At 44.0% G+C, this 22,013-nt stretch overlaps 1 protein-coding gene across 7 annotated transcripts in view; it reads left to right on the plus strand.

The window, feature by feature from the left end:
• RBPMS (RNA binding protein, mRNA processing factor) overlaps positions 1 to 22,013 on the plus strand; it is a 572,887-nt gene that overhangs the window by 273,222 nt on the left and 277,652 nt on the right. For all 7 annotated transcript variants that reach the window (XR_004536566.1, XR_004536565.1, XR_004536564.1 and 4 more), the window contains one exon: positions 11,180 to 11,218. Coding sequence is in view for 4 of the 7 variants with exons in the window: in XM_033915619.1 (XP_033771510.1) it covers positions 11,180 to 11,218 (39 nt within the window). In the remaining 3 variants the exon portion in view is untranslated. The remainder of the gene's footprint in view (positions 1 to 11,179; positions 11,219 to 22,013) is intronic.

Below are 22,013 nucleotides of genomic sequence, written 5' to 3' on the forward strand. Positions count from 1 at the left end.
GGGGGTGGGGGTGGGGGGTTGTTGGGTCAGCCAAGGGGGGTTGCGGGTCGGCAGGGGGGGGCCGATCAGGGGTTCGGGGGGGCGGTCGTTGGGGGGAGGTGGGTTGTGTGGCCCTCCTGCCCGTATTGTAGTGGGGTGGGGGGTAGGGGGTCGCCGGGTTCAGGAGGGCTTGGGCTCCCTCCTGGCCATATCGAGTCGGGGGGGGGGGTGTCGCCGGGGCCAGGAGGGCTTGGGCTCACTCCTGGCCCGATCGTACTCGGCGGGGGGGGGGGGGGGTCATGATCGCCGGGGCAAGAGGGCTTGGGCTCCCTCTTGCCCCGATATCGTCAGGGGTGCCGCGGTGCCGTGGGGAAGGAGGGCTTGGGCTCCCTCTTGCCCCAATGTTGTGTGTGTGTGGGGAGGGGGGTGATGTATCGCGGCAGGAGAGATGGCTCATCTCCCCTACCGTGATGCCATCATCTCCTTCTGCCGCAATGGTTCTGGTGGGTAAGTTGCTAGCGGCCATCAGCTCAGCGGCACCTTTTTCGGCACTTAGACCTGGTTCGACTTCGTCTAAGTCAAAAAGGTATAAGTGCTGACTAGGCAACCTGCCTACGGTTTTGGTTATACCTGCTGCACGCCTAGGTCTAGGTCGGCCCACCTCCCGCCCTTTCCCCTCTAAACACGCCTCTTTTCTCTCTGTGCGTTTAGAGTCAGGGGAAAGGCCTAAGCTGGTTTTAGATATGTCTAAAAACCAGCTTTGGTTATGGGTACTAAGAAAATCGGGCTTTTTGATCGTCCAAGTAGCCATTTAGGACACTTTTTAGACGTTTTTGGTTTTTTTTTGATTATGAACCCCATAGTATATTTTCACAGACTATTAGAATTAAGAAAAAATGCACTGGAAATGTTCTAACAATAATATTTGCTGCCTCAGGCAGATGCTGCTTTGTCACAGATAAGAAAGATCACATAAGCCAAAAGAAATACCATTTGATGGCCTGTTCACCACTGAGGAATGTTTTAAAGTTGCCAGTGCATCAATAGCTTGATCTCAGTTAGACACACCTTTTGTTTTTTGTAATATCAACGATCGGTCTTGGATCTTTTTATTGATTCAGTTTTAGCTTTTTAAGTTCAGATAAAAACTGAAATGACTCAGATTAAGGCTTACCATGCATTTTTCTTCTTTACTGTACACAAATATAGACAATACTAGAAATAAGAGCCTTACTCTAAATGGGAGGGGTTAAAATGAATTGAAACTCCAAAACCCAGATCTGCTCTCTATTCTCCAGACACCTGAAGGGTTTTGGGCTAACTGAGCCCCTTATACCAAATGTTTGTTTGGAAGTTGTAAACAGAGGTTTATATCAGTAAGTGGGAACTCGTGTGGAAAGTTTTATCCGAGTTCACCAGGGTTCAACACCACCAAATGCACCAACGTGCTTGGCAGACATTACCCACTCACATCATTTTAAAACACTCTGTGGGCTAATCTAAAAATCTGTAATTCATTGTACAAAAGATTTTGGTTTTTTTTAACCGCTTTTTTTCTTTTTCTCTTTAGACTATGCAAAAATTGTTATCAATTGCCCAAAACCCTGGAGTCTATATAGTGTGGAGAATTAAATTTAAATAGGATTGAAATAAATAAATCAACAATTCAACAATGCTTTTAAATGACATTGGTGAAAAAGCTCCTGAGAAATATAAAGCCTGGTGAATTTTAAACCCTTAATGAAATGGCTGGAAAACAGGAACTTATCTGCAAACCGCTGTTTGTTATATCATGCGGGGTGCCAGCTGATTGCCCTACAGAGCCCCGTTTCGTGTCCTTCATCAGGGGCAACCTCAGGGGCATCTCCCAAAGCAGTTCGGATCAAAAGTTGGTTCTCCGCAGTACAGTTACACTGCAAATAAAAGCAAGAGTATCCATTCACAAATAGCTATGTTAAATTTCATACATCATCTGATTGAGGAAGAAGGGCATTGTTTACAGCTTCCATTATGATTTGACTTTATTGGATTTATATAAAGCAACAAGCACCTAAAACACGTTTCAGACATCATAGTGTGAAGAGTGCGTTTGATTTTACTGTTTTGTCTCGGAGGGCAGGTAAAGTTGGACCAAGGAGAACATAGGGTCTTTTCTCCAGATGATTCACAGTAGCAACAGTGTTTAGAAAGGATGAGGCAGAAAATTCTGTTTATTTATTTAGATTTTTATCCCGTCCTCCCAGTAGCTCAGAACGGTTTACAAGTAAACATTCACAATGGAGTGAATTGGACATACAAGATTATACAGTAGATTTAAATACTTGGACATACGAGACTGTGCAGCAGTTTAGATATAGGGACTATACAGCAAATTAAGAACAGTAAGTTAAATATAAGTAGTTTAGTTTAGATACAAGTTATTTGAGTATAGTCTGAGAGTGGACTATACAGAAATTTAGGTAGAAGATTAGAATGGAGAAAGAAGGGTAGAGGTGGGGTTTAAGGGGGTTGGGTGTAGACTGAGGGTGACCTTTAGTTGAAGAGGAGGGTCTTTACCATTTTCCGGAATGTTATTAGTGAGTTCTGTAGTCTGAGTTGAGGGGGGAGTTGGTTCGAGAGTTGGGGAATGAAGTGGCTGTTACTTATTTATTTATACAACTAAATATATTGTTCAAACCCCACACGGTTAGCTCAGCAGTACACAAAGTTAAAAAGGGGAAATATAAAACGTGAAGCAAAAATAAAATTCGTAATCAGTAAGGAAATACAGTAATAACCAACAAATACAACATATACAAGAATAAAAAGCTACAATTTATAAAGCAGAAAAAAGAAACACATAAGGAAAGGGAATCAACAGTCAATCAGCCGGTCAGTGTCCAAAGCTGGTGCCTAACTTAAACCAATAAAAGCATTCTTAACTATAGGTCTGGATGAAGAGGCATGGAGCAAAAGATGATTCCAGTCGTTTATGTTTCAATCATTTTTATTGAACAGATAATACAGAAAACCAATAGATAAATTACAAAATACTGAGGATATTCTGTCTCTAGTCCGTATTAGTGATTCATTCTATTTATCTATTACATTGTATACACCAAATGTACCACCCTCCCACCCACACCCATACCAGAGGGACTACCGAATTACCCGTTTAACAAATGACTTCTAGCCCTTGAGGTAAATGTGTTCCAAAATAGTTCCCAACTAGATTGAAATGCAACTCCCGGGGGAGAGGTCATATCGGAAATCTTGTGGCATTCCAGGGATAAAATATTAATCATTTGCACCTACCACAATTGAAGTGAAGGAGGTTCAGATGAAAGGCATTGGAATAGGATCATCCTCAGCAATGCCAGCACAAACCATTGATAAAAGGGTTAGAAATAGAGAATGACACGGGGAAATATTATGTCCCCGTCACTGCCCCGGACCACCATCCCCTTCACTGCCCCGTCCCCGCCGTCCCCTTCACCGCCCCGTCCCTGCAGCATCCATACAAGCCTCAGTACTGCAATATTTACCTTATTCCTTCCTTATAAATCAAAGTTCTAGCTGCTGAAGGAGAGAAAGAGATGTTCATCTGGCAGAGCTTTGTTTATAAATTTTTTATCAGCACAACTAATATATTACTATACTCAAAAGCAAAAAAAAAAAAAAAAGTAAATAAATAGAAATTTTTTTTCTACCTTTATTGTCTGGTTTCTGCTTTCCTCATCTTCTCATTCAATTCCTGTGCCTCTCCCTTCAACCCCTCCCATTTGGTCTGGCACCCATCTTCTTCCCTCCACTCCCCCCATAGTCTGGCATCTCTGTCTTCTGCCCATTCTTGTCTTCCCCATTTCCCTTCCAGCGTCTTCTGCTCACTCTTGTCTTCCCCATTTCCCTTCCAGCGTCTTCTGCCCACTCTTGTCTTCCCCATTACCCTTCCAGCGTCTTCTGCCCACTCTTGTCTTCCCCATTTCCTTTCCAGCGTCTTCTGCCCACTCTCTCTTCCCCAGTTCCCTTCAGGCTGCTTCAGCGTCTTCTCCTCTCCATCCCCCCACCACCAGCACCCTTCACACAGTTCAGCAGCTCCCTCCCACCAGCCAGCCATGCATATCCCTCCCTCTCTTCCCGTTACCTTCTCTTTGTGGTGATATGTATAAGGCTATCCATTGTATTGCAGCCCGAGCCTTGAAGTCGTGTTGCGTTGGCTGCTGGAAACTGGAAGTTGCATCAGAGGAGACTTTTCCAGCAGCCACACGTGACGCGACTTCAAGGCTCCGGCTGCAATACAATGGATAGCCGTATAGAAATCGCCATGAAGAGAAGGTAAGGGAAAGGGAGGGAGGGAGATGCACGGTCAGACGGATGGTGGGAGAGAGGGGGCTGCTGGACCGCACGCTCATTTACCGCGCGGAGATAAGACCATTCGCCGCACCATGGGGCAGTGAATGGCCTTGTCCCCGTACTCGCGGTGACTTTTTTGTTACCGTTTTGGCGGGTTACCTGCGGCTAGCCGCGGGTAACAACCACTATGTCATTCTTTAATTAGAAATTGGTTTGATGGACAGAAGCTAGTGGGTGGTGGTTAATGGAATTTGCTTGGAGGAAGGAAAGGTGAGTAATTGAGTGCCACAGGAATCGGGGTTGGGTCTGATTTTTTTCATTATATATTAGTGAGTGACATTGCTGAAGGGTTAGAAGGAAAAGTTTGCCTTTTTGTGGATGATACCAAGATTTGTAATAGAGTGGACACCCTGGAGGGAGTGGAAAACTTGAAAAAAGATCTGCAAAAGATAGAAGAGTGGTCAAATGTTTGGCAACTAAAATTCAGTGCGAAGAAGTGCAGAGTGATGCAGTTGGGGAGTAGATATCTGAGGGAACTGAATGTGCTGAAAAGTGAGAGGCTGTTAAGTATGGATGGGGAGAGGGACCTTGGGGTGTTAGTGTCTGAGGATCTGAAGGCATTGAAACAGTGCAACAAAATTGTGGCTGTAGCCAGAAGGATGCTGGACTGTATAGTAAGAGACACAACCAGCAGAAGAAAGGAAGTGTTGATGCCCCTGTACCGGTCGTTGTGATGCCCCAGCTGGAATACTGTGTTCAGTTTAGGAGGCCTATCTGGCTAAGGATGTAAAAAGACTTGAAGCGGTCCAGAGAAATGCAACGAAAATGGTGTGGGGCTTGTGCCAAAAGACGTACAAGAAGAGAATGGAAGACTTGAATATGTATACTCTTGAGGAGAGGAGGGACAGGGGAGATATGATACAGACATTTAAATACTTGAAATATATTAATATAGAAACAAATCTTTTACAGAAAAAGGAAAATAGTAAAACTAGAGGGCATGAGGTTGCGGGGTGGCAGACTTAGTAGTACTGTTAGGAAATTCTTTTTCACGGACAGGGTGGTGGATGCCTGGAATGCCCTCCCGGGGAGGTGGTAGAGATGAAAACAGTGATGGAATTCAAAAAAGCATGGGATGAACACAGAGGATCTCTAAGTAGAAAATGAATGGTATAAAACAAAACTAAGGCTGGTACTGGGCAATCCTGCATGTCTGTGTCCCATATATGGTGATTTGGTTTAAGATGGGCTGGGGAGGGCTTTGATAGAAGCTCCATTGACAGGATGGTTAGGATAGGCTGGAGTGGGTTTCAATGGCAACTCCAGCAGTGGGAACCTAATGACAGTACCGGGCAGACTTCTATGGTCTATTGCCCAAAAATGTTAAAGAAAAGACAATTTTATACATGAATGCATAATGAGCATGAAAGTTGGGCAGACTGCATCGCAGATCAGATCTCTTGAAGGTCTCCTCAACTTGAGAAAAGCAATAAAAACACACTTCTTCATCTGACCCCCCTGTCCTTGATCCATGGACTGCAAAGAATTGTATATTGGTAACCGAACCAGTCTGTGTCACATAAGGATAACTACACCTAATATGTATGTGCCAACTAGGATGAAAACTTGCATTGTAATCTTGTACTGATATTATGTATGTTTAACCTGTAACCCGCTCTGCGCTCTTTGGGGACAACGGGATAGAAAACGAATTAAATAAATAAATTTTAGAAAACTCTTAAAAAAACATTCCTCTTCTCAAATTAATCATCCTAATTTAATAACTTCTTTTTCCTCATTATCGAGTAAACTCTCCCATTCCTTTCCATCCTTACTTTTCCATTGCTATAAGTTTTAATTTGTCTTACTTGATGTTATTATTTGCAATATTTCTGTTGCCTTGTTTTTTTTAAATCCTATAAACCGCTTTGAACTATAAGACTTATGCGGTATATTAAAAAAAAAATTGTTATGTTTATCTGCTGTCATTTACTATGTTAAACCCTTTCGTGGAAGGCATGGCCAGTGGTAAACACCATATAACAATTTAAGAGACAATTGGTTTTACTGACCATATCTTTTCTATAAAACCAAGGACCTGGGTCCAATACAAGAAGACTATGGTAGATGCCCCAGAGTTGAGGCATGGTAACCACAGCGTAAACAGTGATCTGTAGAAGTTAAACCTTAGCAGGCACGCCCTTCTGTGAGAACATAGCCTCCTTATGATTTTATATTGTATGAGCTGCAATGTCTTTTCATCCAACAAAAAACCACTCTACATTAATAGTCTGTCCAAGATCCATTGTCCAAGTTGCAAAAGCAAGAGGTCTTCTGCAAACACTAACGTTTTTAAAGTAGAGCCTCCTAAGGAAAGGCCCTTAACCTCCCCCTCCACTCTTAGACTACATAACAAAGGTTCCAACATAAGAAGAAATAAGAGAGGAGACAAGGGGCACTTCGTGTACCTCGTGCAATTGGAAAGGAATCTGACTTCCTCCTATTAATTAGTAAAAAAGCTGTAGGTTGGGAATATAGTGTATGTATAGCTTCAAGAAACCATCACTCTAAAGCCTTTATGTGAAATAGTGTGGAACATAAATGTCCAGCCAACTCAATCGAAAGCCTTGGAAACATCGAGGCTGGCCAATAACAGAGGAATCTGGTGATGCCGACTATAAGCCAAAGCCAGCAAAGCTTTCTGAACATTAATGACAGACTGGCGCCTCTTCACATATCCCACTTGGTCTTAGTGGATAACCTCAGCCAAGTGTGCCGACACCCTATCTGCAAGGATTCGCACAAGCAGTTTGAAATCTACATTCAGAAACGAAATAGGATGAAAGGAATCTGGTTCACTGCCTGATTTCTCCAGTTTTTGAAGTAAAACTTTAAGAGCTTCATTGGAAAAATGAGAAAAGCGTCTCTATTGCACTGCAGTATTGAAATAGGCCAAGAGTGGTCCACAAATCTGTGGAGTTAACATTTTATAGAACTCTCCAGGATATACATCCACTCCAGGAGATTTTTTTTTAAATTTTACTTATTGAAATTATTATTACAACCATAGTACAATCAGGTGTAACTGAGAACACAATCCATAGTTTAACACTGCTTGTACTACTTGCCAGAGAAACATCTTATCATTGTACAAATTGAACTATTTTGGTATAACCTGATATATTGCTGAATTCCCTCTCCCCTTATGATATAGCTTTCTCTCCTCAGAATGGTTTGTATATAATAAAATGTGCCCCCTCAGACCTCTTCAAATATTAACATAATTTAAACTTTAAATTGTCTCCAGTGTATATATAAAATTGCCAAATTTTTCTAAATTTTTGTAATTGTCTATTTTTTTGTGCAGTCATTTTGGACATCAAGCATAGAAAGTTCACTTGATATAATATTGCCTCCATAGTCAGTATATCGGCTCTTTTCCAATATTGTGACAATAAGTTTTGCAACAACCAATATATGTGTGACTAATTTGTGAGTGAGTGTTGAAATGTAGATGAGTCTTAGCTGTACCAAATTTACAAAACACTGTATTGTTTCCAACACCATTTTTCAATATGATTGAACTGTAGGGCATTCCCTCCACATGTGGTAAAAGGTGCCATGACCTCTATACCGATGCCAACAATTCGGGGGATTGGAGGGGTTGTTTTAAACATATTTTTTGAAGCTTCACAGGGGTATAGTACCATCTATAAAGGATTTAAAATCCATTTTCCATTATTCTGCTAGAAATAGATATCTTCAATAAATTGTGGAATATTTTCCGCCAAGATATAGGATCATAGGTTTGACGCAAGTCCTTCTCCCACATATTCATGCTATATTGGATAGGAAAATGTCGCTCCAATAGAGCTTGGTAGAGACATGATATTCCACCTCTTTTGGTCCTCAAGCATAAAGCTTTTTCCAAGTTAGTCTCAGGCAAAAATTAGCTCTTCGCTAGCTTTCTTTGTATAAAGTATCTAAGTTTGTGATATTTAAATAGATCTTGAAATTGTAATCCATATTCATCTGCCAAGACTGAAAAGTCCTGTACTCTATTATCCTCCCACAGTTGAGCCATTGTGCCTATGGATGAGTGCATGTATTTACAATACAACAGTGTCTCTCAAACTTCCCCAAATAAATTTTGGGTGTGCCATGAGAGATTCCAGAATTTTACTTTATTTGTAAAAATTCCCTTTGTAAGTAAATACTGGAAAAGATGACATGTACGTCGTGTACGCAAGAGTCTGTCAATGTTATGAGTGTCTGTATGCGTAAGGATACAACTGCCCAGACAAGATACTGTGGAACCATGGGGTGGAAGGGGACATGCACAGATGGATCAAAAATTGGCTGGCGGACAGGAAACAAAGGGTAGGAGTAAAGGGACACTACTCTGACTTGAAAGGGATCACGAGTGGTGTCCCACAGGGGTCAGTACTGGGACCACTGCTGTTCAATATATTCATTAATGACCTGGAAACAGGGACGAAGTGCGAAGTTATAAAATTCGTGAACGACACAAAACTCTCCAGTAGGGTTAGAACTGTTGAGGAATGTAAAGAACTACAAAGAGACCTGAACAAACTGAGTGAGTGGGCAAAAAAATGACAGATGAGCTTCAATGTAGAGAAATGTAAAGTCTTGCACATAGGGAAAGGGAATTCGATGCATAGCTATACGATGGGACGGATGGTATTGGGGGAAGGCAACCTAGAAAAGGACTTGGGGGTATTGGTGGATATAACAATGAAACCGGCAGCACAATGTGCAGCGGCCTCAAAGAAAGCGAACAGAATGTTGGGCATTATATAAAAAAAAAAAAGGTATCACGATCAGAACGAAGGAAGTTATCCTGCCACTGTATCGGGCGATGGTGCACCTGCATCTGGAGTACTGCGTCCAATACTGGTCGTCGTACCTTAAGAAGGATATGGTGATATTTGAGAGGGTCCAGAGAAGAGCAACAAGGATGATAAAAGGCATGGAAAATCTTTCATATGCTGAAAGGCTAGAGAAGCTGGAGCTCTTTTCCCTGGAAAAGCGGAGACTTAGAGGGGATATGATAGAGACTTATAAAATCATGAAAGGCATAGAGAAGGTGGAGAGGGACAGATTCTTCAGACTAGCGGGGGACAACAAAAACAAGAGGGCATTCAGAAAAATTGAAAGGAGACAGATTAAGAACAAATGCTAGGAAGTTCTTCTTCACTCAGAGAGTGGTAGACACCTGGAATGCGCTTCCAGAAGAGGTGATAGGACAGAATACGATATTGGGTTTCAAAAAGGGATTGGATAATTTCCTGAAGGAGAAGGGGATTGAAGGGTATAGATAGAGGATTACTATACATGATATTAAATGATTAGGGAATAAAAGGTTTAGGTAAAAGATCACTTACAGGTCATTGACCTGGTGGGCCGGCGCGGGAGCGGACTGCTGGGCACAATGGACCCCTGGTCTGACCCGGCAGAGGTAATGCTTATATTCTGTACATGTGTACTCAAAATACCTTTATAAAGATTAGAGGGCCTTATGAATGGAGTAGAGTATTTTATGCAAAAAAAATGTTTCTACACAGGAAGAACTTTTTAGTCATGAGTCTTAACATGTATAGCACTGCAATATTTCTTCCTTCTCATTCTGATTTCACTTCTTGCTTGCTCCCAACACTGCAGTCCATGACTTTCACCATGGTCTTGTTTCGGGCTCAAAAAACTTGAAAATCTTGCTGCCATTCTCTGTCTCATTCCCTGGTTTGTAGTAAGAGCAAGATGCTTCATACTTCCCTTAAGACCCTTTCTACTGTGTGTTAATCATATGCTACCAGTGGATCTTGTGAGAAAAAGTCAAGGTCAGCATGGTACATATCATGGAATTACTTGATACATGAAGTGCTGGCTTCATTTTGCTAGGCAGTGTCTTGCAAACTTTGTCAAGCTACTGCACACTAAACGTGGTGGCTGCAGCTCAAGGCATCCGGAAGTGCGTGGATGTTGGCATGATGATATCATGCGCATGCGTGACATCATCACATTAACGCATGCGGGAAGGCCCTCCAGACGGGCCCTAAGTTGCCAGTGCTGGAAGGGAAGATGCGCGGAGAGAAGGAGAAGCACTGGTGCCAGCTGACTGCCTACAGCAGGGGTAGGGAACTCCGGTCCTCGAGAGCCGTATTCCAGTCGGGTTTTCAGGATTTCCCCAATGAATATGCATTGAAAGCAGTGCGTGCAAATAGATCTCATACATATTCATTGAGGAAATCCTGAAAACCCGACTGGAATACGGCTCTCGAGGACCGGAGTTCCCTACCCCTGGCCTACAGGATGTGCCTCTTTTCTGTGAGAGGCATGTCCTGTAGGCGGTCGGCTGGCGCCTCTCCTCCTCCCTGACATCTCGCGACACACTAGTGTGCTGCGGCACACAGTTTGCGATACACTGTGCTAGGGGAAGGTTGGAGGGCTAGAGATCACATGTTGAGTTAAGCTTCTAAATTTGTGCCTATTTTCAGGCAAATTTAGAAGCCTTTCAGCTGAAAATTCATCTTAATTTAGGAGCTTAAAAGTTATGCTTACAAATTTAAGCCTGTTGAAAGTCAGTGCTGAGCTCCCAGATTCTTTCCCTGCCCTAAATCCTCCCCTGTTACCACCTACTTTTTGTGCTCCTAAATTTAGGGGCTTAGTGAAATTTTGAATACAAATTTAGGCACTCTAAAATTTTCAAAGAAACCAATTTATGAATTTAACTCTCAATGTTAGAAGCATATTTCCTGTGAATATCTGTGTCTGAGATTACAATTTGTAGTTTGGTTACTTTTTGAGTTCAATAATGTTTTTGCTAAAAGCTTTATTTTATTGCTTTCAGGGTTATGAGGGTTCCCTGATCAAGCTCACATCAAAACAGGTAAGAGCTGGTTTTAGCACTCCAGAAATATAGCAGGATATAATAATAATAATAATAACAACAACTTTATTCTTGTATACCGCATTACCATGGAAGTTCTATACGGTTAACAGATGAAGAGACTGTACATTTACAGCAAAAAAGTGTAATTTTTAATAATAATAATTTATTTTTTGTATACCGCTATGCCAAAAAAGGTTCAAAGCGGTTCACAGCAAGATAAAAATACAAACATTCAATAAAATTGAAATGACACACCAGTAAGCTCAGTGCGTGTTACATTGATCCCTCACCTAAAGCAGCTTCTTGTACAATCCCACGTTATTCTGGGACCAGTGGGTTATTTCTGTCTACCTGCCAGGACTTTGTAGGAAGCCTCAAATTTTAGAGACTTAAACTCCTCCCCCTCATACCACATCACTGTCACTGATTCTGTAAACATCAGTCTTTCTTCCTACAAAGCTAGGCAGTAGGAGCTTGTCTTTTCTGCTTGTGTTTTATTTCATGTAATTTCAGTATTTGCGTTTGCAGTTTTTGCCCTCGTGCTGCGGAGGTTCCCTATGGGGACAGCTCCGATTACGGGAGATTGTAGACCTTTGGAAAAAGTCTGTTTCTGGAGGGTTCCCTTCTTGTCAGTAAGCCTTCTGGACAGCCTGCACATCAGAATGGGGCTCAGGAACCTTGGGAGCTAGCTCACCCCAGGTTCGTCCGCTAGTGGGTCGAGCGCAGGCTGTGTGGTTCTATGGAAGCATGCCCGGGATCAGAGCCAGACTGCGTTCCTCCACCAGGCGTGCTGATCGGTGTGTCCAAGGGTGGCTGAGGTGACCAGGAGTGGAAGTCAGGCCGATGGAACAGTCAGAAGATTCAAAGTTCAGCTTTCCAGCAAGTTGAGGCATGGCATCTCACTGTGGGCTGTTTTAGCTCCATCTGCAGTGTTTCTGTGAGTACTAAGCTAACAGCTTGAATTAGAAATTTTGGGGAGTCTATAAAAAGAGAGTTTTAGGTGGTTTCCCTGCATGCCCTACCCACAATTCTAAAATCCTAAAATTGCTATTTTTGAGGATTCTCTGTAGTTTTCCCAGGCTATTTTTTAGTCAAAATAGGCCTTCAGTGGCCATCTTGGATTTTTCCAGATTTGATTTTATAGTTATTTTTTATACTTGCAAGCTTCATAGATGACCTACCCAGGCATGATGTTATGGATTCATGCCTCATGTGTGGTAGATGGCTGTCGGATGCACAGCCCGTGCGGGATGAGAAACACGCCCGGATTAGGTGTCTTTAACCTCCGTAGATGGTTTTCTTGTGCTTTCTGTCCTGATTCCTGTGAAAATGATGTCGTTGGGGGTGGGGTGGAGGCAGGGGGCAGGGGGCCCTGGGGAGTACACAGATGATGCTATGGTGAAACATAAGCGTGTGTCAGGTGATAAACCTGGTAAATCATCCAAATAGTCCCCAACCGGAGCACAGGCGTTTGCTCCCGCCTGGAGGATGGATTTTCCCCTGATTTTGTTGATAATGGTTTTTTCTTATGGTTTTATATCTACATATTTTTGAAGAAACCACACTTGGATCCCTGAGGAAGACTCGTAGGTCGAAACATGTGTTGGGTTTCCTCAAGTTGTGGATGGTTTATTGACTCTCTTTATCAAATAAAAGGCTACATCTGTAACATCAGTCTCCACAGTTGTTTGGCTTGGATATGCTTTGTCAGGAATAATTAAAAAAAAAAAAAACAGTCTCTGCCTGTCTCCCTTCTGCTGGCCTCCGTGCCAGGCACAGGGACACCTGCGACTGTGGTCCAGGGTCTTTTCTCTTGCCTCCCCTAGGGAGTGCCGGCAGGTATGCATATAGTTCTTGCGGTTGTGCCAGATTCACATTCCATACCTCTGCTTTCACAGGGGAGCACCGTAGTTGCAGATCTGGCGGTTCTCCAGGATCCTGATCATTGCAGAGCCCTTGATTTGGGGAAGGATCCTCCTGTGCGCAGATTTTTCAAGCAATTGGCAGGGGTGGGGTATAGGCTTATTGTGGATTTGATCTCTGAACCTCTACTGGCATTAAAGCTGCTTTCTGAGCTGCCTGTCATTGCAGAATGTTCCCTCATGAGTGACCAGAGGCCACAATCCCTCTCTTTTCACTCAGAGAAGAGTTAAGCTTTGGAACGTGTTGCCAGAGGATGTGGTAAGAGCGGATAGCGTAGCTGGTTTTAAGAAAGGTTTGGACAAATTCCTGGAGAAAAAGTCCATAGTCTGTTATTGAGAAAGACATGGGGGAAGCCACTGCTTGCCCTGGATCGGTAGCATGGAATATTGCTACTCCTTGGGTTTTGATCAGGTACTAGTGACCTGGATTGGCCACCGTGGGAAAGGTCTACTGGGCTTGATGGACCATTGGTCTGACCCAGTAAGGCTATTCTTATGTTCCTGATCTAGTTTGGATTCATACGGACATTGAAGAGACTCCTGAGGGTCCCTTGCGCTGTGCTCGCGCCGTGGAGCGGCTTTATTCCCTGGAGGATGCCTTTAAGAAGTACTTTGCTTCCCCAAAAGTGTATTCTTCAGTGATGAAGATCACCAAGCGTACTTTTCTCCTCTGTGGATTTTGTCCTTAAGCGTCTGTTTGATTTGACAGTCACTGGTGTTTAGGCAGCATTGGCTTCTTCTTCATGGCTCAGGCATGCCATTCCAAGCTGCACCCTGATCATGACGTAGGGCTAGATTCACTAAGCAAACTGATCGTGTACCGATTGGTTTGCGATCACTTTGCGACCCCGCCCCCCATTCACTAACCTTACTCCCGATCCGATTCCTGCCCAATCTGATCTACGCATGCAAATGAGGGGGAATGGCATGCAAATGTAGGAAGGAAGCGATTCACCCAAAATACTTCAGGAACACTGACTGGGCTGGCCGATCAAAAGAAGCGACTGCTGGGGACCAGTCGCTCACCTCCTTTCCGACTGTCCTGCTCTCTGCCTGAAATCCCAGCCCTACAGCCCTGAAACTATCAAAAAAGCGCCCAGCTCTCTGCCTCTCTCCTCTATTCCGCCATGCTACCCTGCTCTCTTCTCCCCTTCCCTTTCTGCCCTATTCTGCCATGCCACCCTGCTTTCTGCAAGCCCGTGTTTTTAACCCACGGTTTTAACTCGTTAAAAGCGGAGCTGCACTTCTCAGCCCTGGCTGATCTCAATTGCTGGAGTATACTTTCCACGCTGAAGGTCGGTCCTCTGACCTGGGAACCGAGAGCCCCCTGTCCCGGAAACCTTCACATCCTATACTGACAGCCTTGGCTCTAGCCTCCTCGATCCCCCCTTCTCCCTCCCCCTCTTGTACTGAGAGCCAACGCATGCGCAGGATCATCTACAGGAGAATAAAATGGTCCGCGCATGCATCCCGATTGCTCTGCAGCAGTACATTCAGTGACTGTGGGGTGTGCCTCTGATTGCATTAATTTGCATAAGGAGGCTTGCTGAATCAATCGCCCAAGAAGACTCGTAAACGGATCGGCCCAGTAAAGGTAGGCTTTATGAATCTAGCCCATTGTGGTGCTTAGTAACTTGGAATTTATATTCTTGGGAGTGGATTATATGTCTGATGCCTTGTATGACATTTTGTGGTGGACTGGTGTTTTCCTTCAAATTCTCGTGTCCTGGAGCTTCTGCAGGAAAGTTCCTATCCTGTCCCACTTAGAATCTTACTCTGGTTCCCCGCTCTTTAGCTCATCCGCTGTATGAGCCTTTGGTGTTCTTTATGGATCTTGCGATCAAGGCCATCTTCCTGGTGGCTATTACCTCAGCCCGTGGAGTTTTGGAACTTCAGGCTCTCTTCTGCCAGGAGAAGGGGCAGGACCGCAGCAGAGAGAAGACAACTCGGACAACCTATGGCAGCTTACAAAGATCGCAAGAGCCAGCAATCTTCTTCTGCAGGGCAGGCTGCTGAATTTAGATAAATTAAACACACAGGCCTTCCGGGGGGGAAGGGGGTTGTAGTCCTTCATGGGGGGGGGGGTGTGCAGGCCTTCCGGGGGGAGGGGGTGTAGTCCTTCATGGGGGTTGGTGCAGGCCTTCTGGGGGGAGGGGGGTGTAGTCCTTCGTGGGGGGGGGGTGCAGGCCTTCAGAAGGGACAGGCAGGCCTTCAGGGGGAGTGCAGGCCTTCGGGGGGGATGCAGCCTTCCAGGGAGGGTGCAGACTGGTCTTCAGGGGTGGGGTGAGGTCTTCAGGGGGGACACATGCAGGCTTTCAGGGGTGGGGTGTAGGCCTTCAGGAGGGGATGCAGGCCTTCTGGGGGGGGTGGGGTGGTACCTGCCTTTGGGGGGGATGCAGCCTTCCAGGGGGGGTGCAGACTGGTCTTCAGGGGTGGGGTGTAGGCCTTCAGGGGGGGGACATGCAGGCTTTCAGGGGTGGGGTGTAGGCCTTCAGGAGCGGTGGTACATGCCTTCCAAGGGGGGGGTGCAGGCCTTCAGGGGGGACAGGCTGGTCTTCAAGGGTGGGGTGTAGGCCTTCAGGGAGTGACATTCAGGCCTTCAGGGGTGGAGTGTAGGCCTACAGAGGGGTGCAGACGTTCAGGGAAGGGGGCCTGGTGTAGAAGTACACGAATGGAGGGAGGGAGGGAGGGAGGGAGGGAAAGGGGTTCAAAGAGACGTGCATATGCCGGACTTTGGGGGGAAGAAATAATGGGTCTAAAACAGAGGAGAGGGAGAGAGATGGTGGACAATGGGATTTAGGGATGAAAGGAACAGAAAAGGAGAGATGGTGGATCCTGGGGTGGTGGGCAAGGAGGGAGCGATGCTGGTTGAAAGGGTAGTTCAGAGAAGGTGGATTTGTGGATGGAGACGAAAAAAAGGAAAGATGCCAGACCTCTGGGAGAGGGAAGGAAAACGGAAGGGGAGGACAGAGATGGAAGATTGATGGTTAGCACAGAAAAAGAAGAAAGAAGGAGATCCTGGCAAGCAAGTTATGAGAAGACAACCAGATCCTGGGACCAACAAGATTTGAATAATGACCAGACAACAAAAGGTAGAAAAACGAATTTTATTTTCTGTTTTGTGATTACAACAATTTGAAACGTGTATCCTGCCAGAGCTGGTGTTAGATCACGAACGTGAGTTAGGATTTAACAGAGAGAGGAAAAGTCTTTTTTTGTTTGTTTATTTTGTTTACACCACAGCGCCAGTGTGGTTAAGAGAGGGCAAAGGGGGTGAAGAGGCTATAAAATAAACCCACCAGGATGTTTTTAAAAAACATCCAATTGGGCAGGAAAATCGAATCAAATCGAAAAATCGATTCAATAGGCTGAATCGAATTGAATCTAAATTTTTTTCCCTGAATCGGGCAGCACTAGTCTCAACTTAGCCCAGCCAATCAGGACACCCACAGTGAATATTCATGAGGGATATCTGCATACAATAGAGGCTGTGCATGCAAATTTAGCTCATAACTATTCATGGAGATGGGGTTGGGAAGCACTTCTCTAAATAATGGAAACATATTAATGCTTGTGGAACTATTACTGCTTCAGTTTATAGGCAATGGCTTGTAAAACAAGCTGTAAAGGTGATATTTATCAGTTCCCAGCAAGCAAGGCAGATCAGTGACACTCCTGCTTGACACATACTTGGTATGTGAGTGATCAGACTTAAATGACCAGAGCAGATATCCTGATAGGCAGCTGAAATGGGGATTTCCAAAAACCTTTTACCCTAGTCTGCTTTCTGGGATGTTTCAGACAACTTTGTGGTGTTGATGAATGTGCAGACTTGAAATACATTAAGTCCATCCCTATGGGTGTGTTCATGCCCAGTGCCCTGAGATATTTTATGCAGATAGAACATGAAACAAAAAGGTTGCTAGAGACGCGCAGACAACAGACTGAGCATTATCATATATCTTCCTTTACTTCAGAAAATTGGCTAAAAAAGGCTCTTATAGCACTGTAGGATTAGATATTGATTGGACTGTTTAAGACCGAGTATGACAAGAACAATAATTTTCACTTCTAGTATACAGTGAATTTCTGTTTTATCTATTCAAAATAAAGCCAATAAATCATTGGTTCTTAAACCTGTCCTGGTGGAACCCTAGCCAGTCAAGTTTTTGAGATATCCCTAATGAATATGTATGAGGCAGATTTGCATGCTTCTCCTCTACTATATGCAGATCTGCCTCATACATATTCATTAGGGATATCTCGAAAACCCCACTAGCTGGGGGTTCCCCCAAGACAAGTTTAAGAACCACTGCAATAATTCATACAAGAACTGGGAAATTAGGGAAATTTGGAGCATTTGGTCTTTTAAGTGTTAACTTGCTCAGAACTTGAAAAGTATTTTTGGATTGCCCATATAGAAGCTAATAACCCCTGCTTGAACACCACTGAATCACTTAGATCTAGCGAAAACTTAATAGAGGCCCAATATTCAGACCACAGGAGATAGCCAGCCGTTTCTGGCAACTGGCATTAAATTTCTGGTCTATCTTTAGCTGCTTTTAACATAGCCAATTAAGCTGATATTCACCGGCTAATTGTCTTAAGTTATTGTGGCCAAAGATAGACCTGATATTTATGTGGATCTATCTGGCCACTCAACTTAACTGGTGAGTCAGTGAATATTGGTGATAAACTTTCTTTGATGTGCATCATAGTTGGTGACCAGGCTAGCTGCTAAGCGCTAATATGTGTGGAGTGTGTGGTGCAGTGGTTAGAGCCTTAGCACCCTGAGGGTGTGGGTTCAAATCCCTCACTGTTCCTTGTGACACTGGGCAAGTCTCTTAATGTCCTCATTGCCCCAGGTACACTAGATAGAGCTTGAACTCGCTGGGACAGATAGGGAAATATAAGAGTACCTGAATGTAAACCACTTAGGATATAAGTGGTATATAAATAATTAAATTTAAAAAAAAAAAAAAATTTAGTGGCCAACTCACACTGAATATTAGCTCCAAGCTGGCTAAGTGCTATTTAACTGGCCAGGAGCTGTTCCTGGCCTTTTAAATAATGCTGCGTATCAGGTGGATAGAAATTATCAGCATTGTATTAAGTTTGACCCACATGTAGGGTCTTCAGGCCTAGATTTTCTAACCATTCATTGCCATAATAGCTCACTAACATACATTCTGTTACATAAACATAGGAGTCTGTACTCTTGGTGAATATTCTCTGGTCTCAAACTGTTTCTGAAGGAAGTTGGTCAATCAAGTGGAGAAGGCTTTATCTAAGGCAAGGCAGATATTGGGTTGTATCAATAGAAGTTTCGTCAGCCGAAAGCCTGAAGTCATAATGCCATTGTACAGGGCCATGGTGAGACCTCATCTGGAGTACTGTGTGCAATTCTGGAGGCCACATTACAGTAAAGATGTGCGCAGAATTGAATCGGTTCAACGGACGGCCACCAGGATGATCTCGGGGCTCAGGGGTCTCTCGTACGAAGAGAGACTGAACAAATTGCAGCTCTACACTCTTGAGGAACGTAGGGAGAGGGGAGACATGATCGAAACATTTAAGTACCTCACGGGACGTGTCGAAGTGGAAGATGATATTTTCTTTCTCAAGGGACCCTCGGCCACAAGAGGGCACCCCCTCAAACTCAGGGGTGGAAAATTTCATGGCGACACCAGAAAGTATTTCTTCACAGAGAGAGTGGTTGATCATTGGAACAAGCTTCCAGTGCAGGTGATCGAGGCAGACAGCGTGCCAGACTTTAAGAATAAATGGGATACCCATGTGGGATCCCTACGAGGGTCAAGATAAGGAAATTGGGTCATTATGGCATAGACAGGGGGTGGGTAAGCAGAGTGGGCAGACTTGATGGGCTGTAGCCCTTTTCTTCCGTCATCTTCTATGTTTCTATCTTTCAGTTTCTCCTCCTTCACCAGTGGAGTATAGTGCCCTCTTCAGTTTTTCCTTTTGCAAGCGAACTGAGAAGGTGTGTTCTGATCTGCTTTGTTTTTTTATTATCGTCGGGTATTTTTTTTAATCCAGTTTGAGAGGCTTTGGTGTCTATAGGTTCCCAATTTGGGCTAGCTCTACCTGGGAGAGGATGCAGATCCCGCATGGGGGGGTCTGCTGCTCACAGGGCAACCCCATGTGCATTTGTTGAGCTAGCCTGCTTGGCGCAGTTTGGAAGATCGGGGACCGTTCCCCTGGATGCTAGCTCGTTTTCTTATTTATCAGAGACTTGATCGCATGCAGTGAGGTCCCTGTGTGTGTCCCTAGGGAACTTGCTGCATTTTTCACACCCCTGTCGTAGCGTGAGGATCTTTGGGATTGAGGTCTCAGTCGGGTCAAGGTCTCAGATGGGTCCAGTCCAACTGGCAGCCCTAAGATCTCCAGTTCCATTCTGGAAAGGATTTGAGGCAGAAAATCGCCCATCAGTCAGGCTGCAGGAAAGCTGACAAAGCAGGCACCCTTTATTCCCCATGGGGAAAATCTAGGGGGGTTATAAAAAATTTGATTTTTATTGGGTTCTGGGGTCAGAGTTAGGGTCCCCCACCTCTAAACCTCTTCCCCTGAGTTGTTTAAACTTCAGGGGAACTCCCACTGGCTGTTTTTGGCACAAATTCACTGGTGGCTGCCATCTTGAGTTTGTTTCTTGGGCCCGTGCTCTTCAACATATTTATAAACGACCTAGAAATTGGTACGACGAGCGAGGTGATTAAATTTGCAGACAATACAAAGTTATTCAGAGTAGTGAAGACACAGAAGGATTGCAGAAACCTGCAATGTGACATAAACATGCTCGAGGAATGGGCCACAACATGGCAAATGAGGTTTAACGTGGCTAAGTGTAAGGTGATGCATGTCAGCAACAAAAATCTTATAGACGAATACAGGATGCAGTAGTCGGAGAGATCCCCCAGGAAAGAGACTTGGGAGCACTGGTAGACAAGTCAATGAAGCCGTCCGCGTAATGTGTGGCGGCGGGAAAAAGGGCAAACAAAATGCTAGGAATGATTAAGAAGGGGATCACAAACAGATCGGAGAAGGTTATCATACCACTGTACCGGGCCATGGCACACTCCACCTGGAATACTGCATCCAGCACTGGTCACCATACATGAAGAAGGACATTGTTCTACTCGAAAGGGTCCAGAGAAGAGCGACTAAAATGGTTAAGGGGCTGGAGGAGTTGCCGTACAGTGAGAGATTAGAGAAACTGGGTCTCTTCTCGCTTGAAAAGAGGAGACTGAGAGGGGACATGATTGAAATATTCAAGATAATGAAGGGAATAGACTTAATAGATAAAAACAGGTTGTTCATCCTCTCCAAGGTAGAGAGAACGAGAGGGCACTCTCTAAAGTTAAAAGGGGATAGATTCCGTACAAATATAAGGAAGTTCTTCTTCACCCAGAGATTGGTAGAAATCTAGAACGCTCTTCCGGAGGCTGTTATAGGGGTAAACACCCTTCAAGGATTCAAGACAAAGTTAGACAAGTTCTGCTGAACCATAACGTACGCAGGTAAGGCTAGACTCAATTAGGGCACTGGTTTTTGACCTAAGGACCACTACAGGAGCAGACTGCTGGGTACAATGGACCACTGGTCTGACCCAGCAGTGGCAGTTCTTATGTTCTTATACACATAGAAGTCTGTACGGCCTGCTTTCTGCCTCTGATAAACCTATAGTCGAGAACTGTCTGTTAGCAATACATGTAATCATATATGACTAATATAGCTAGAAGTTTGTTGAGCGCCTGAGCTCCATAAGTGTTTGTTGTATACAGCAGGATGCTAACTATTCTTTTTTATGAGTAACAAAACAGAAATGCCCCTCCTCCTGCTTTCTTATGTTATAGTAGAGATTAATTTGATTGCTTTGGTATAAACTGAAGAGGGCAGTATACGCCACTGGTGATGGGGGAGGAACTGAAATATTTGACTGACATACTTCTGCAACAGTTTGTGACCAGATGATATTCACCTAGAGTACAGACTCCTATGTGTATTAACAGAAAGAAGATGATCCATATAAGAACCTAATTTTCCATTAACATACGGCTCCTTGTATGCAATGGGAGTTATTTACTATAATGCAAATTAGTGGCTTTAGCTCATGTTAATGAACGTGCACTTTGTTCCATCTAGCCCTCAAGGTGTAATTCTTTAAGGTGCCAAAATTTAGGCAACAAGAATGCATGTAAATGATCAGAATATCGGTTTAAATATGTGTCTGTGTGCATATTAACACACGTGCATGTAAGATGTGCCATCTAAACACTGTTCTGTTAAATGGTGCCTAAATTCAATGGGTAGTGTGTAGTTTGAAGGTGGATATACACATGGACAGAGTCTGGACAGAGCACACAGTTAGTTACCTGTTACAATTTACTATAATACCATAATTTACATGCATTTTCCCCTCTGATTCGATAAATTGTACTCAAAATTGCATGTGCCCAATTTGTGTACACTGAGTGAGTGATAAGCCAATTAGTGCCACTAACAAAGTGGCACCAGTTGGCAACAGAATAGCTAGGAGCTATTCTGTAAGATATGCGCGTAAATTTTTCACCATCGATCTAAAAAGGGAGTGTGGCCATGAGTGGGTCAGGGGCGTTCACTAAAGATTCACACAGTGATTTGGGCCCGAGGTCTTACACCAGGTTACAGTTGGCACAAGTCCTCGTTCCCAAAATTGGGTGTGGACCCTGGCACTACACGCCATACTATAAACAGCACTCGACTTGGGAATTAGACGAGGTGAAGACAGCAGTTTAGGCTTAAGCATTTACAGCAGCTGAATGACTAGTGTAAGCGATTGCACCTAAATTGTATTTATCTATTTTACCTGTTACACT

The sequence above is a fragment of the Geotrypetes seraphini genome, chromosome 1, assembly GCF_902459505.1.
Source record: "Geotrypetes seraphini chromosome 1, aGeoSer1.1, whole genome shotgun sequence".
Lineage (NCBI taxonomy): Eukaryota > Metazoa > Chordata > Amphibia > Gymnophiona > Dermophiidae > Geotrypetes > Geotrypetes seraphini.